The 16,115-nt window shown below is 39.0% G+C and overlaps 1 protein-coding gene across 6 annotated transcripts in view; it reads right to left on the bottom strand.

The window, feature by feature from the left end:
* erich2 (glutamate-rich 2) overlaps positions 1–16,115 on the bottom strand; it is a 103,600-nt gene that overhangs the window by 59,999 nt on the left and 27,486 nt on the right. For all 6 annotated transcript variants that reach the window (XM_035408900.1, XM_035408901.1, XM_035408905.1 and 3 more), the window contains exons 5-8: positions 6,178–6,214; positions 5,992–6,028; positions 5,877–5,910; positions 5,733–5,769 (exon numbers count right to left, since the gene is read on the bottom strand). In XM_035408900.1, coding sequence (XP_035264791.1) covers positions 5,733–5,769; positions 5,877–5,910; positions 5,992–6,028; positions 6,178–6,214 — 145 coding nt within the window. The remainder of the gene's footprint in view (positions 1–5,732; positions 5,770–5,876; positions 5,911–5,991; positions 6,029–6,177; positions 6,215–16,115) is intronic.

Below are 16,115 nucleotides of genomic sequence, written 5' to 3'. Positions count from 1 at the left end.
AAGTAATTTTAAAATAATCTGGGACACATCCAGAAGATATAGAGCTGTTAAAAATGGAGTGCAAACTGGGGCCAATTGCCTCCATAACTTCTCTAAGACATTTTGTGGGAATAATATCAAGGGGACAGGAGAAGGGTCTCATATGTGACACAATCTCTATTAGAGCTTGCAGAGAGATTGGCCTAAAGCAGGTAAAGGGATTGGAACACGGGCATGGAAGGTTCAAAGCAGAGGCCGAAGGAGCAATGTTAGCTCAGATACGGTCAATCTTATTAACAAAAAAGGATGAAAACTATTCACAATCAGCTACAGATTAAGCAGAAGCAGGAGGGGTAGCAGGGTTTATGAGCTGATCAATGGTTTTAAACAAAAATCTGGAATCGTGCGGGTTAGCAGAGATAACCTGGGAAAATGAACGGTCTCTTGCAACTTTTATTTTATAATTGTAGGATGCAAGTAATTCCTTCATCTGTAAGTAATGAACTTTGAGTTTACTGGATTTCCATTTGCTCTCAATCTTCCTACATGCTCTTTTATGGCAACAAATGTCATCATTAATCCAAGGGAGTGTTTTAATAGTTGACTTTAACTGGCTTTTAATAGGAGCAACAGTATCTAAAAGAGATTAAAACAATTTACAATGATTAAAACAACTTAAAAGGCCATTAGTATCTGAATAAATTGGTATGTTGTCACTGGCTTTAGTAAAAAGGAAGGAAAACGTTGGGCTGTGTGTTTATTAAGAACGAGCATATGCACAGATTGTTTATGAGGTTTTAAAGCACCTTTGAACACAGTGTGAAACATGCCAGCATAAGGACGAGAGTTGTACCAAAGAAAGACAAGGCAGCCATTATGAGAGTGAGAAATATGAAAAAACATATCTCAGAGACACAGTCTAAGATTAGGCTTACCAAAATGAACCATTTGGAACAACATTAAAAAGAAAGAAAGCACTGGTGAGCTCAGTAATCCTAAAGCAGTGGTTCTCAAACTGAATGATTCCAAGTGGTCCACAAGTTTATTTGTTCAACTGTTTGATTTGCTCAGCAACACGAAAAAGCCTAGGATATAGATACAGAGATAATTTTGGGTGAGTCCATAGTCAATGATTTGCCTCCTGCAACCGAGTGCAACACTCAAAATACTGAAACTCACAGTGAATGTGGAAAATCCACTGTTAAAGTCAAATGAAAGTTTCCACAGCGACTATCTAAAAATTGGATTTTTTTTGGACTGGGGATGAGGACGATCCCATCACACATTGTGTTTTGTGCTACGAAACTAACAAGGCTATGAAACCCACCAAGCTCTGGCGGCACTTTGAATCCAAACATAAAGAATACATGGGAAGACGTACTAGGTTTTTTGAAAGAAAATGTGAAGAACTTAAATACATGTCAAGGGGGGCTTCACAGTTTTTTGCACCTGGGGAAAATGCGAAGGCTTCGGAGGCTTCATACAGGGTATCACTGTTGATCGCAAAAACAGGAAAACCTCCACCAAGTGTGCTGTGAAGTTTAGGTAGCAAACAACAAGGCTGAATCCTTCTGATGTAATTTACATAGAAACTATACGCTCAGATCGCCTAGTTTCACTCACTGTGGCCAAGCGGAATCGATAACGTTCCAGAAAATATATAACTTTAAAAGTGTCATGGTTCTGTGTTTCTGTCTCTGTTTTTCCTTGTTGGGCCGCCAGATGGCGGCACTTCTGTTTTGTGTCCTGCTCGTTCCCTTGCTAATTGTTTTATTGCTTTCAATTATTTTATTATTGTTTCTGATTGTGTCTCGTTGTTCCCACCCTGTCCTGGTTTGATTGTTAATTGTGCCCTCCTGTGTCTTGTTGGTTTTGAGTCTATTTAAGTCCTTTGTCTCCCCTGACTTGGGTGCTGGTTCCTTGTGTTTCCTTTGTTTCTGCCTGCGTTTTATGTGTGTTTCTGTTTGTGTTTCTGCCTGCGTTCCTGCTTGTGTTCCTGCTTGTGTGTGTTCCGCCTGCCCGTATTCTGTCCTGCCTGTGTTCCGCCCTGCCCGTGTTCTGTTCTGTTTTTTTTAGTTCTTAAGTATCTTTTTGTGTTTGTGGTTTTGCCCCTCGTGGCCTTTTGTTTGTTCCCTTTTTTTTTATTAAGTAAAGTCTTTGTTTGAATTTTCCTTTTGGAGTCTCCCGTGTTTTTGTACTCTGCACCTGGGTCCAACCCCCCAAATCCCTGACAAAAAGGTTTAGTTCAATCTTCTACTTGGACTTCTGCCGTTTATTGAAGGTGTGAAAGAAAATTTCGGTGACTATAATCAAATGTTTTTCAGATTTACCATTCGATTGAGCAAGTATCATTCAAAGTACATTTTTATGGGTTATTGCTGTCCGATTGTGCTAGCTACTTCACATTAACCTTGTACGGCGATCAGTAAAGGCTAACAGCACAGCAGCACTTAATTATTGTCACTTCTATCACCACTGTAATTAATTAAAAAAGGCGACAAACTACCTTTTCTGTGAGAAACGTATTGTTGAGCTCACACGCATACACTGCTGGCGACATTCTAAAGCTCAGTTTTGCCCTCCCTACTGGCAGTAAAATTGCTGTGATAGCTCATTCTAAATCATATTTGGGGACCCATGGATAACTCGTGACCCATAGTTTGTGCCGCTGGCTTACAGGCAAGACAATGCAAATATTTGACTAACGTTAGGTTCACTTATTAGAGTGCCTTTAAAGGACTATTAGACTATTAGTTGGTTATATTCATTTATAGTTCGCTAGCTAACGTTAGCTAGCCATGCAGTTTGCTTTCATAATGTAATGTTATCGATAACGTTAGCTAGCCAGTTTGCTTTCATAAGGAAGTTATAGTTGTAGTTTTATCTTAACTTGGCTAGCTAGCTAGCAAAAATTATTATGGGATATAAGTCAACGTCCTTAGCTATCTATATTTGATATACTAAGTTAGCTAGCTTGTGAAAATTCAGTCTCCCAAGATGAGCATCGCACTGGAGCCCCTTGTAGAAGCCATAAGACTAAATGAAGCTGTTAGGGGCATTACAATGGGTGGTCGGGAAAGCAAAATGTTAATTTTTGCTGCTGACATTCTGGTTCTGATGTCAGACCCACAGAGGTCTGTGCCCCCGATGTTGGATCTGGTTAACTCATTTTCGGATGTGTCGGGGTATAAGATAAACTGGGCCAAATCTGAGGTGATGCCCTTATCTAAATACTGTTACAGAAGTAATTTTCAAAATTGGAAATTTCAATGGGTGCCAAAAAACTTAAAGTATTTGGGGATACTTCTGAACCCAGGACTTGAAAACATGATGTCTGACAATTTCGACCCAGCCTTGAAGAAGATACAACTCCTTCTCAAGAGCTAGGACAAATTACAGATCTCATTATGGGAGAGAATTCAAGCTATAAAAATGGTTATACCTCCCAAACTGAACTGCCTTCTAAGCATGTTACCTCTGAACGTAGCAGCGACGATATTCCAGACTTTAGACAAAATGTTTAGCTAATTTATCTGGGCTGGGAAAAAGGGCTAGGATGAAGTTAACAAGGTTACAGGCTAAAATAGAATGAGGGGGGCTGAGACTTCCTAAGATGAGACTTTATCAGGAAGCATTCTTGGGGGCTCAGATACGAGACAACAGACCTTTGGGTAGATTTGGAGGAAGAACTGAACGCCCCATTCATGGCAGCAGACAATTTGAGCCAATCTCCAAAAGCTGATATCCAGAATCCAATAATCTCTCACATTAGGAATATCTGGAATCATATACACAAGAAAGAGGGTTCATCTCCCTACCTGGTAGGATCAGCTTCAATATGGAATAATCCAAAATTGAAAATAGGAGGGCAGGTGTTCTTCTGGAAAGAGTGGTACACTAAGGGGGTCAAACACATTGGATGTCTCTATCATAACAATACCTTAAGAACATCTGAAGAATTGAGAGAACTCTACAATCTACAGAGAAAAGACTTCTGGAGATTTCTCCAGCTTAGGGACTCTCTGTCTAAGGTGGGCCCAACAGGCACCAGGTTACCCACCCAATCTTCTATATACTCTAAATTGAAATTGCTTAGTGGTCTGCCACACCTGGCAGGTCTAATCTACAACTACCTCATTGATGGATTTAACGGCAGTACCTCAGGCCTGAAAGCTGTGTGGGAAAAGGATTTAAGGGTAACGTATGAAGAGGATGAGTGGAATGAACTAGTAAAGGAGATGCTAACTCCAATGAGAGATGCCAGATCTAATCTTATTCAATTTAAAATACTCAACAGACTTTACTGGACGCCTGTGAGGAAGTATAGGGCAGGACTGAGTCACTCATACATCTGCTGGCGATGCCAAACGGACCAAGGTGACATTGTCCATATGTACCTCAGTTGTCCTAGCCTAGCCACCTATTGGCAGAGGGGCATGGAAAAGATTAATGACAGACTGGGTACTGGTGTTGGTCTTATCCCTGCTCTATGCCTCTTGAATAGCCTAAAAGGAAATGAGAAGAAGGCCCAGTAGCTAAAGGTTGCTCTCATGACAGCTAAGAGGGTCTTGCTGAGGCACTGGATTGGGGGGGAACAACCCAACCTACTCTGAATGGCTCACAGCCCTATCAGAAACTGCCTCTTATGAACGTCTGATATACAAAATAAATGGGGAAATCGACACCTACACAAAAATCTGGGGTCCATTTCTAACACAGATCAGGGAAACGTAAACTAAGACAAGTCTGATGTATCTATAATTTAAAACCAAGCCTACAGTGCACTATGTTCGACTGGCGGGACGGGGGCAGGTTTATGGGATGGGAGACAATAGTTTCCTTTCAGATCGAGCATTTACTTAGTTACTTTTATATGTCTGTATGTGTGTATGTATGTATGTATGATTACAGGGTATGTGCATGTAATGTATGCATATACATTACTATTATTATCGCTTATGTTGCTGTATATTTAATTTGAACATTAAAGTTGATATTACAGCTCCTCTTATCTGCATCTGATGTCTATTTGCACTTGCTGTTGTTGTGTTTTTAGTTTTTATTTATGTATTTATTTGTTTGCCCTTTTTTTGTGAATATCCATCTGTAAAATGCATTGGATTGCCTTTTTGGATGTCTGTGAAGGAAACATTAAAAATCATAATTGAAAAAAAGAAATTAACACTTGCCTCTCATCGTCAGTCCTCAACATTTTTACAGTAAACTAGCTGGCTGACTTCAAGACACCTTATAAATGAGTGCTCATATTGTGGTTTCATGGTTTATCTGTTTTAGTTTGTGACTCTCAGTCATTCATGTTTACGAGGGAGAAGTATGGCAAAGCACACAAGCAATTTTATAATGGTGTTATAGTCATAATGGACAAAAGTCAAAGCCATTTCAAGCAAGGACAGGAAAAACTGTTTATTCCATTCCTAAAATAAATTTTCACAACTTCCTTGCAAAATCTTCCCCAATATCTTCTATGTGTAAGGTCTCATATTTGTGTAAGAATTGTCTAGAGGGCAGGTTCAGTAAAGTATCCATTATGCAAAAAGTTGTAACCTTTTGCATTCTTTATCAGGAAATGTTGCTGCTTTTTTCACACTAGAGCCATGGTGGAACAGTTCCATAAACTTACTAGGTCCTAACCTGTCAAAGGAACATCTTAAATAGAAAATCAACTCTGTTCACTGGCTCTGTTGACATAATGCCGACAAAAAAATTCTTTTTTTTTTTTTTTTTTTACTTACAGAGAAGTGCTTTCATTGGTTTCCACTGGTAAAATCCCTGTCAACAGAAACAAACTGCATATCTCAGCATACCACATCCTTGCATATTCCTGCATATACTCACAAGAGGAAATACAGATTCACCTGGAAATCAGTTAAACTTACCATCAATACTGACCACCTCCAACTTCCCAAGTTCCTTAACAAAAAGCAAGAACATAAGAATATGAACATATTTGCAACTATAATGTGATGTAATATTGTGGTTAAACAAACTTACCTTTTCCATTTCTTTTACTGGAACAGTGGAGTCTTTCCTTTTAAAAACATGAAAGTTATAAACAATGTGACCTTCGCACAAAAGGTGTTTCAAACATTGTTTTGCCTCTTAAGCATCCAAGCAATGAGAAAAACAAAGAACCAATTTCATATTTTTAGGAAACCAAAAAAAAGTTGAATCCCTTACCGTGGTTGAACATCAAGTGATTCCACCATGACTCCATCTTAAATTAAAACATATTATATATATATATATATATATATACATACACAGTTAAGCCCAAAATTATTCATACCTATGCCAAATTTTCAGTTATAGTGAATTTTTATTTGACGAATAGGTTTCTTCTGGCTGGAAATGACATAAGAAGGTGACAAAAGATGGTAAGACATTGTGTTAGAGATATTAATGAAAAATATTACCTATTTTTATGTTTTGTTTTTTTTTTTACATTTTGACAAAACATTCATACCCCTTGAAATTGTCACACATTTTTGAGGAAATGCAAGCTTCTATACCATTCCAAATGGTCCTGGTAATTTCTACCATGTTCTAGAGCACTCTAATCAACTATAAATTGAGAACAGTTTTTCTCCCACAGTAGAGAGTGGATTGTGGGTTAATGAGTCCTTTGTGCTGGTTACACCTTTGTTGGCCCCGGCTACCAAAGTCACAGTCTGTAATGTACCACCTTTTATCAAGAAAGACACAGTGTTGAAAGAGCTTTCGTGCTATGGAGAATTTGCCAGTTCCATGAAATCGATCTCGCTAGGCTGAAATTGCAACATGCTGTCTTGCCGTAAGAATGTTTTTGAATACTCCAGATAAACTTTTAGATGGCTCTTTCTGTGTTGTTAAAGGCTTGTTTATAGTTTACGTATGCACCTAGTTTTAAATGTTTTGAGTGTGGCGATATTATTCACAAGAGGTTTGCGTGCCCTCATAAGAATGGAGCAGAGAACAAGGGGAGATCCGGTCCACCATCATCTGATGCTCCCACAGGAGGGAGCATGGAAAATGGAACTGTTCACAAGGATGTTCATGGTGCTGCAGATGGGCCTCAGGCACAGGTTTGTTTTTTTTTGTTGTTTTTTTTTTCCAATACTCGCAATGGGCCAGACTGATAACAATTGCCTCTCTTCCACCAACGCGAACCTAGTGCTGGTTCTGGGCTGGTGCTAGTGCCGGTTCGCAGTTGGTTCAACTTGCGAACCTTCTAAGAACTGGTTTGCTTTTCCACATGTTAGAAAGCCACGTCATTACGTCACTGTATACGTCTGTATGAGTCTCCGCTTTCCCAGCAACATTGTTACCTATTAAAATATATGTCCTGTAAAAATACAGACAATAAACTGTCTAAATGTAAAAAAGCAAAAAAAAAAAAACCTACTTCATACATATACATTTATATTATTACAGCCTCATTTAGTCGCTCCAGTTTTTTGCAATTCGGAATTTTTGGAATTCAACACAACATCAAAATGCGGCATTTTCCCCAACACTGCAGGATTCATAAAAATAATTTGCCGTTCTACGAATTATGCAGCGTCGGGAAAAATGTGGCATTTTGTTGAAGTTGTGTTGAATTCCGAAAATTCCGAATCTCGAAAAAACTTGAGGGACTATTTATTTACAATATCAACTTTAAGACAACTACATGCTCGGAATTATCTCATCGCGACCCATTAAATCCAATGGCGCAGATGATGCTTCATCTCATTTCAAACTGCTTTCCTAAAGGCTATTTTGCGTCCTGCGACGTGGGTTACAACAGTGAATATGTACGGATTCCTAGACATGCTGATAGCGACCACATCGCAAGACAGGACACTTAAACTGTATGCTAGCAAATGTATGTAAAGTTTGATTCATTTATTGGGGAGGTCGATACACGTCCCCTTAGCAACCAAAAGCTAGCGCTTTTATTTTTCTGTGCCGGCTGATTTATTCACCAGGAGCAGAGCGCATGGAGGTATGGCTGCTGACCAAAAAAAAAAAAAAAAAAAAGAACAGTTATCACTAATAATAATGTTACTAGCCAGCTGGCTAAAACAATTATGGCACTGTGAAGGGTCATGTTAGAAAAGATGACTTATACAAAGCGTAATATATGCTATTTAAAAAAATGTCATACTGACCTATGGGTAATTTGATGAATATAATTCATTAAGTTTTGAATGTTTATCCTATTGCATGCCTTTTCATCCTATACAATTTAACTGTTGTAAGCAAGAAACAGACCCCAACTGCAGTATAAATCAAGTGCATTAAGGGAAATAAGGACTCCTAACACTGTTCAGTTGGAGGAGGCTCACATTTACAGTCTTGGTATGGACTCCGGACCATAAATTATAATTGGCCACAACCGGAATTTTTTGTATGTAGGGCAGTTGTAAGTTGTTTCTCTGCAGTCCTCTCTCTAAGGGCTGTTACTTTTAATATTCCAACACTATCTTCCACTTTCCTTCAGGATCGCCAGACCCTTCATGCCAGATACTCATAATTCTAAGATGTTGGATGGAACCTTTCATTGGGTGGGCAAGACGCATGTTTGCCCATAGCCACCGCCGGCTGTGAGGCGAAGTCATATTCCCCCTCTACAATTTGTAAAACAAGTTACAGAGGAGGCCCCACATTAGGGCATGTAGACACACACTGCCCGGCATTCTTTTTTTTTTTTTAGGGAAGGTGGGTGATGCGCTGCCTTTTTAGAGCGGCTACTTTCTTTCCGCTGTGTGGTCACTTCACATAGGTTTACATGTAAAAAGCACGAAGGCAGCTCAGAACAAGGCGGATAGTGTGTACACGCCCTTAGCCCTTGACGCCTGCTGCCAGATATGCAGTAGATACTACAAGCATGATGACTTAAAGCCATTCAGCCAACAAATGTGTTCCATACTGTATCAGCATAATTTACAGCTGAACATAGTCCCACCCCCCAATTCCCATAGAGATCTATTCAAATGCAAAGAGTTTTTGTATCGCTTGTAGGACAACCTGAAAATAGGATATCCAGACTCTGATGATGTTGATAGGTCACAGACATCAGGAAGTCATGGCATGCGAAGGATAAGCAACTAAATACAAAACATGACTCTTTTACTTGACATTATGTTAATTTGTCTACTGTATAAGTGAATTTCCCTGTTTATAGCTTTTCCCCAAACAGTTCACTGCAGCAAAAGTAAAAGAGGAAATGGTGGCAAGGTCTCAAGAGTGCATTTGTTTAATTCTTGCTATTTTTCTGACCAATGATTTGTTATTAAGACCATTAAAAGCTTAATATTTTGCCATTGTGTTTTTTTTTTTTTTGCCCAGGAGTGTGCACTTTATTTAAATACTTGAGACTGATAGCATTTTAAGGGAAGATGATGCTTTTGAACAGCTTTTCTATTGGCAGTTTTCTTTTACGTAATTTCAATGCTGTTTTCAATCTATGAAAGCTTACATGAATATTTGCGTTTGGGTCATTAACTGTCTATTCACCTTTCAAATAGCCTACGTTCTACATCTCAAGGGTTCATACAGCCGCCAGGCTCACGGTGTCCCAGACACCAATAGCCTATTTAACACTAGAACTGCGGCGAAGTTAACCGGCGGATTACCGCGAGAGTGCGTCAAAGGGACACTTTTATTTTTAAATGAAAAAAAAGTATATATATCATGTATGTGTATTTAATTTTGAAAATCAGTACAAGGTTAATTTAAGGCAGGTCTTTAGAATCATAGGGCTACTTGAACTTTGTGTTTTCATTAGTATAATAATGTGTTTTCATCTTATTTTGCATGACAGTGCCACGAATAGGATGTCCTCACAGGCCAAGTGATGGGGATGAGGGGAAATTAGTGTGCGCATGCAGGTGAACACGGCATTCGGGCTCAATTCTTAGCTGCTGGAATAAACTTCGGAAGATGTAGGTGGTTGCAAAAGGATTGCTTTCTTCTCGTTCGTCGGAGTGGCGAGATTGCCTTTTTGAACGGCGGCTTCTCGTTCCGTCTTTGTCACAAACTTTGACTTTGATTGCAATCTTGATTACCTTTATTCGTATTTGAACTATTTTTATTGCTTGCTTGAAGTACTGACCAGCTCATGTTGGGAATCCGGTGTCACCGATCAAGCTGGCCTGTCCCAAGCTGCATTTTCCAGATTTGAACGTCTCGGGGATCACTTTTTCCTCCCTCTTTCCTCTCTTCCTTTCCTCTCCACACTGCGATTCGTAACACCATAATTCAAAGTTTAACCTACCGTTAGCTATTCATGCGTACATCCATACGGAGCCAGCAGTAGCAGGACAGCTGCTAGACTGTAAACCTAATCGTATGGTTAAAGACCAGTGTGTTATGAGTTGAGTGTAACTGATTGTTATCTGTCTCATACTAGTCATAGGCTACGTGCATAGAATTGTATTAGTTCATATTGAGCTTCTGTGTAGCAGTACCCAGCAACTTTGTTGAGATAGCGTATCACTTATGAACCAGAATTCTAATACTGTAACGTCAGGCTCGTCACTACATTCTACATTATATGTAGAGTTGTATTGTGCTATACTATGCCAGTATCATATCCCATATTTTGACCAAGCTGCTTAATTTTCGGAATGATTTGTCATTAAAGCTTATATTTTTGTATATCTGTGATTGTGTTTCCTCTCTCATACTGATGAAATGATCCATCAACAAAGTCAAATAGAGACATCTGAAATTCACAAGTGCCAAGGGTCAATTCCTTCTAAATAATTTTAAGTGTTCAGGTTGATAAAGGGTGATCTCCAGCTATTCTGTGTTCAGTATTCAGAGCGCTGTGCCACTAACAGGGTAGCTGAGGGTGACCCCCTAAACAGTGATCCTTGAACACTGAACTGTAATTAAATTTGAGATAATACAATAAATTAATTTAAATTTAATAACTCAACTAAGTACTATCAACCTTATGCACGTATATGGTGACTGAATGAATCTCTTAGGCTGGAACCACAGTTTTTAGTCTCTGAAAACTACACAAACTCATGTATTGGACTTTATATTTTCAAAGACTGTACTTGCACCCTTTCCCAACTGGCCTTATTAAAATATTTTTTAAAAAGCTCCTGACTGTCAATTGTTATGTTAATCTTCAACACCATCATTTTTGATAAGAAATTCCTACAACAGTTAAGCAGTTAGCTAAAGCTAACTACTATGTAAGTTGTTTTTTTTAGAACACCTTAAGGTTTTTTTCAAATTTAGTTCAACTTCCTTCACATTGTAACAGATATCAATTAATTATAAGCTCTAAGATGGGACTTTTATGTATTATGCATTTGCTGTTTTGTGGTTGTCATTTGTATACCTGTCCAGGGACAACAGATGTAAATTAGCTGCTAGCTAACTCTGGTGCAATTACTTTTTAATTGTGCACTGTCCCTGTAAACATAAACAATAAAATAAAATAAATAAATAAGAAAAATCTGGTTTCTCTGACTGCCCCAGGCTCTGCAATCAGCCACTCTAATGGCGCTTCTCCACTACCGTGCCGTGCCGTAATCCGTGCTCCCACTTTGTTTTGCTTTTTCCACTGCCAACTGACCCATGCCAGGCGCAAGAACCCGTGCCGATTTTAGCTCCTGGCTCTGGGGTAGGTACCAAAGGTACTTTCCGTGCTGCAATTCGATACTGCAGACCGTTGATTGGTCAATGGAAATCGTCACAAATACGTCATGTTTGTTCACCGGCAGCAACCGCCATTTTTAAATACCACAACAGCAAGAAAGAGAGTAATGTTTACTAGCGAATTCTACAGTCAATATCTGGGACTAAATAAATATACAACCTTACCATTGGTTTTACACGTAGAGATGTCCCTTTTGAGGCTGAGTAGTCATATATTGTCTTGGACAATCTGTTTGTGAAATATAAGCGCATTTGTGATGCCTGGGTACCTTCCAAAATAGCTGTGCATAATACCACACCTGTTGTTTACGGCATTGTCGTCCTTTTTTAGTACAGTTTGGGTTGATTGACAATTCATTTATTCAGTAGGTGAGAGTATAAGCTTTCTAACGATGTATAACATGTATGATGTTGCTTTTAGAATAGCGTTTTATAGGTCAGCGTAACCAAAATCTTTTCTTAACATTGCATTCACTTACGCATTCACTCTGTGTTAGCAGAAAAAGACGCTGCACGTAACAAAATGTTGTCAACGATTTCTCATAATTTCTTGGAAAATACTATCATTATTGAGGACTTCTGGGCATAGCTAAGTCAAATGTGTGCTGATAGACCTATCTGACATCGTTTTCTGGAGCAAAACATAAGTGGACAGAACTTGATTTACTGTCTCTGTCTCTATCTATTGAACACAGATAAAATGTCATCATTGCTATGTAAGTATTACTGCTCAAATACTTCGGTTATGTATGTTACTTTTGAAATTGAGTGTCTTTAAATAGGTTAGTGGTATTATATAATGTGGATATTTCACACTGTAATGTTAGTGTTAGTTAGTAGTGTAATAGTTTTTGTGATACATGCAACAGTGATGACGAGAATGTTGGAACATTGCCAAAACCTGGTGGACGGTGAAAATAGTTTTCATATCGTCCCATTCCTGGCCCATACAAGAAAACATACCAGAGTACAGAGTATAGAAATACATACAAAAGTTAATTATTACACATTTAGGAGGCTTACTCCGCTTTACTCCTCCCATGACTCCTCCTACCTTCACGGGTCTGTTGTGTAATGGAGAAGCACAACAGGCAACATGGCACGGGTAGGATACGAATGCTTGCCGTCCTGTAAGGTGCCGTGCTGGTCAATGGAGAAGCGCCATAAATTTCACCAAGCCAATCAACCAACCAGCCTCTCTGCAAGGAGGCTTGCCTACCAGATGTCAATCATTTTTCGCGTTCACAATGCTGTCAGAATGCTGGTTACAGAACAGAGCAGGGATACTGCAGAGACAGTGCTATAGCTAGCCAGTCGCCTAGAAAACCAAAAAGGAATAGCAGAGAAAAATTCACCAAAACGATCAGTTTCACCTTTGAATACAATGGTGTATACTGACAAAAAAGAAAACAAAAAGTGTTGAAGAAAAGTTTATGATCAAAAAAAGAATTGAACCGAGCCAGAGACAAGGCTTAAGTAAACATCGGGTTGGCTTCTCAGCGACGGCAAGAGTTCAGGGACTTGATGGGCTTCAGAAGTAATGCTGACTATACAGTATTTTTGCTGGGCAGGTAATTATTTTCCTTGTTCTGTTTCTGTTGGAATTTGTTATCACCTCAGTTAGTTGATGTATTAAGCCCACTATTTACGATATAGCTGTGCTGCACGTTATGTGGTATCTTGCAGCTTATCAGTAACTTGCTAGCCTAACACACGTGATCCGGCTGACCAATGGTGTAACTTCATCACTCACTCAGACACTCAGTCACTCAGTCACAGACATTCGCGTTTGTAGGGCTGGCTGCTGTCCTGCCAAAAAAACAAAAAACAAATCACACACCCCAGCTCCAGATGCCCTTAGTAATGTCTATTTGACTAGCGTTCCACTCGTAATTTCGTCTGTCTCATACAAACAAAAACACTGGTGTCTGCAATTATTGACTGTCGTAAGCCCATAGCTGTAAATAAACACCACAGATGTGTACATCAATCATGTTCATTATGACTTATTTTATTTTCTACCTGTGATGACACATGAGGCTCTGCACTCACCCTACTTCGGGCAGCGCGCACGCATGCGTTTGGAGAGTGAGCTAAAAGGAGGGGGTGGAATGTCTTTTTCAAAATATAGTTCTCTCTCGTCAAACTTACATACATACAATGTATTAAAATATCATTTTTATAATATCGTTCAATAAAAACTGAGAATCTACACTTTAATCACATATGAATTGCTTGATTGCTAGTTTAGAAAATATTGAGTTCGGCAGCAAAAAGTGTTTTCCATTTTTCCTCCCATTCCTGTAACAACAATAGCTTGATTAAAGCTCTTTTCCAGAGAAATATTGTTATATTACCACGTGATTTTTTTATTGGAATCGGCTTGTGGATGGTGTGATATGGACAAGGGTCTGGCTTATGCCTAATCAATATTTAACTGCAAACAAAGTTAACTCCTTCGCCCCTAGTGGTCGGCACGCCAGCGTACCTAGATTGCTCAATTCAGACATTTTGTGTTCCTGCAACGAAATTATGAGTTGAAAACACAAACTATGTGTTCTAGCTTTATTAGTAAACGATTCAGGACAAGTATGCTGAAGACAAAGTTTCTACGCAGCACCAACCTCGCACTGGTTGTCCATTTACCAAGCACCCCCTCCCTGCAGTTTCATCTGTAACTACACCCCCCATGCATGACACACTGGACAATAGTGTGTATCTGGGCATGCATGAAAACATTCTTTTATCACTAAAAATTTGTATTCCGTCGTAGCAACAAGATAAAGCCAACAATAGCCAAAGGTATGCCAGTTTGTTGGTAGATAAGTCGTTAGCTGAGCAGGGTTTCTGTTTTAAGCACTGGATGTGACCTGCTGGACCATCGCCAAAACGTATTGTACGGTTGAATATTGTTGTCATGTGATCCCATCCCCATACAAGAAAACATTACATACTGTAGAGTACAGAAATACACACAAGAGATAATTATTACACATTTAGGTACTGTACCACATTGTGTGACTATGTTCTTGTATTATCTTTAAATCTGATATCAATGTATCATCTTAAACTTAAGATTTTGGAGAGATTTTGGATATGTTTCTTGACGCCTAGATATATTTATAGACCACTGTACTGATGGAAAGCTTGTAATTCCCACTTGAAAATGATGCAACTCTGAGTTTCCGAGTCAAAACTCTTGATTTGTAGTGAAATACGTGACCATGTTGTGATTTACAGCAATGCATTATTCAGACATTTTGGATAGATTTGGAGACACTGGGTACACTGCATACTTTTTGCTTCATAGATTCTTAGTAGCTCTACATATTCACCCTTAGATTCTATGCACTTGTGGTCAAGGAGTTTTTGATCCAGGACATGTATAGTTTAACCTGCTGTATATAAGGGGTCTCTCAGTATTTCATTGCAAACTAAAAAAGAGCAAATTCATTTTAGATTTTTTGCCTGAACAATTGCCTTTGTGGCACTTAATTTCTTCCTAAATTATGAATATAAACTAATCTAGTATAATATTGTAAATAATACATACAGTGGGGTCCAAAAGTCTGAGACCACTAGTCAAGATATTTCTATTTTGCATTTGTTTCGAATGTAATACAAATTTTTTCATTACAAATGATAATATCAGCTTAACAATTTGAGTGAAAAGTTGAATCTTTGAAAAATGTACATGAACTTCAGAATATCTTAGTATTTGGTATGTCCCCCTTTTGCTTTAATGACAGCATGCACTCAAGCTGGCATGGACTCCACAAGTTTGTGCATAACCTGATGACCCATGTTATCCCAGCATGATTTGACAATGTTCCAAAGAGCTTCGTGTGATGTCACAGAATGCTTGGCTTTCTCAGTCTTCAAGTGCCTCCATAAATGTTCAATGGGGATGAGGTCAGGTGACTGTGGAGGAAAAATCCATGACAGTCAGGACTCCTTGGTCTTCTTTGGTTTTAAAGTAGTTCTTGCAGAGATTTGAGGTGTGTTTGGGGTCATTATCCTGCTGCAGTATGAATTCTTCTCCACAAAGATGCAAACCAGAGGGTATAGCATGTCTCTGAAGAATGGAGTGGTACTTCTCCTTGGTCAGGGTGTAGTCAATTTGGTGCAGGTGTCCAACTCCAGAGTAGGCAAAACACTCCCAGACTTGAATATTCCCACCACCATGTTTCACAGTGGGTTTGATATACTGCGGTATCATTCTTTCTCCTGTTCGTCTCCTTACATACACCCTTCTGTAATCAGTAATCATTCATCAGTAAACAGGACTTTTTTCCAGTCATCCACTGTGAAATGCTGGTATTTCTTAGCCCACTCCAAGCGTTTGGCCCTGTTTCCCCTCCTGAGAAGTGGTTTAGAAACTGCTACTCGTCCTCTGAGATCACTACAAGACAGCCTTCTTTTGACAGTACTTTTGCTGATTGGAGTCTTGCGTTCTTTATTTGGCAAATTCTGTA

The sequence above is a fragment of the Anguilla anguilla genome, chromosome 3 (assembly GCF_013347855.1).
Source record: "Anguilla anguilla isolate fAngAng1 chromosome 3, fAngAng1.pri, whole genome shotgun sequence".
Classification (NCBI taxonomy): Eukaryota; Metazoa; Chordata; class Actinopteri; order Anguilliformes; family Anguillidae; genus Anguilla; species Anguilla anguilla.
The sequence above is the reverse complement of the archived record's forward strand: the minus strand, read 5'-3'. Positions and strand labels throughout refer to the sequence as shown.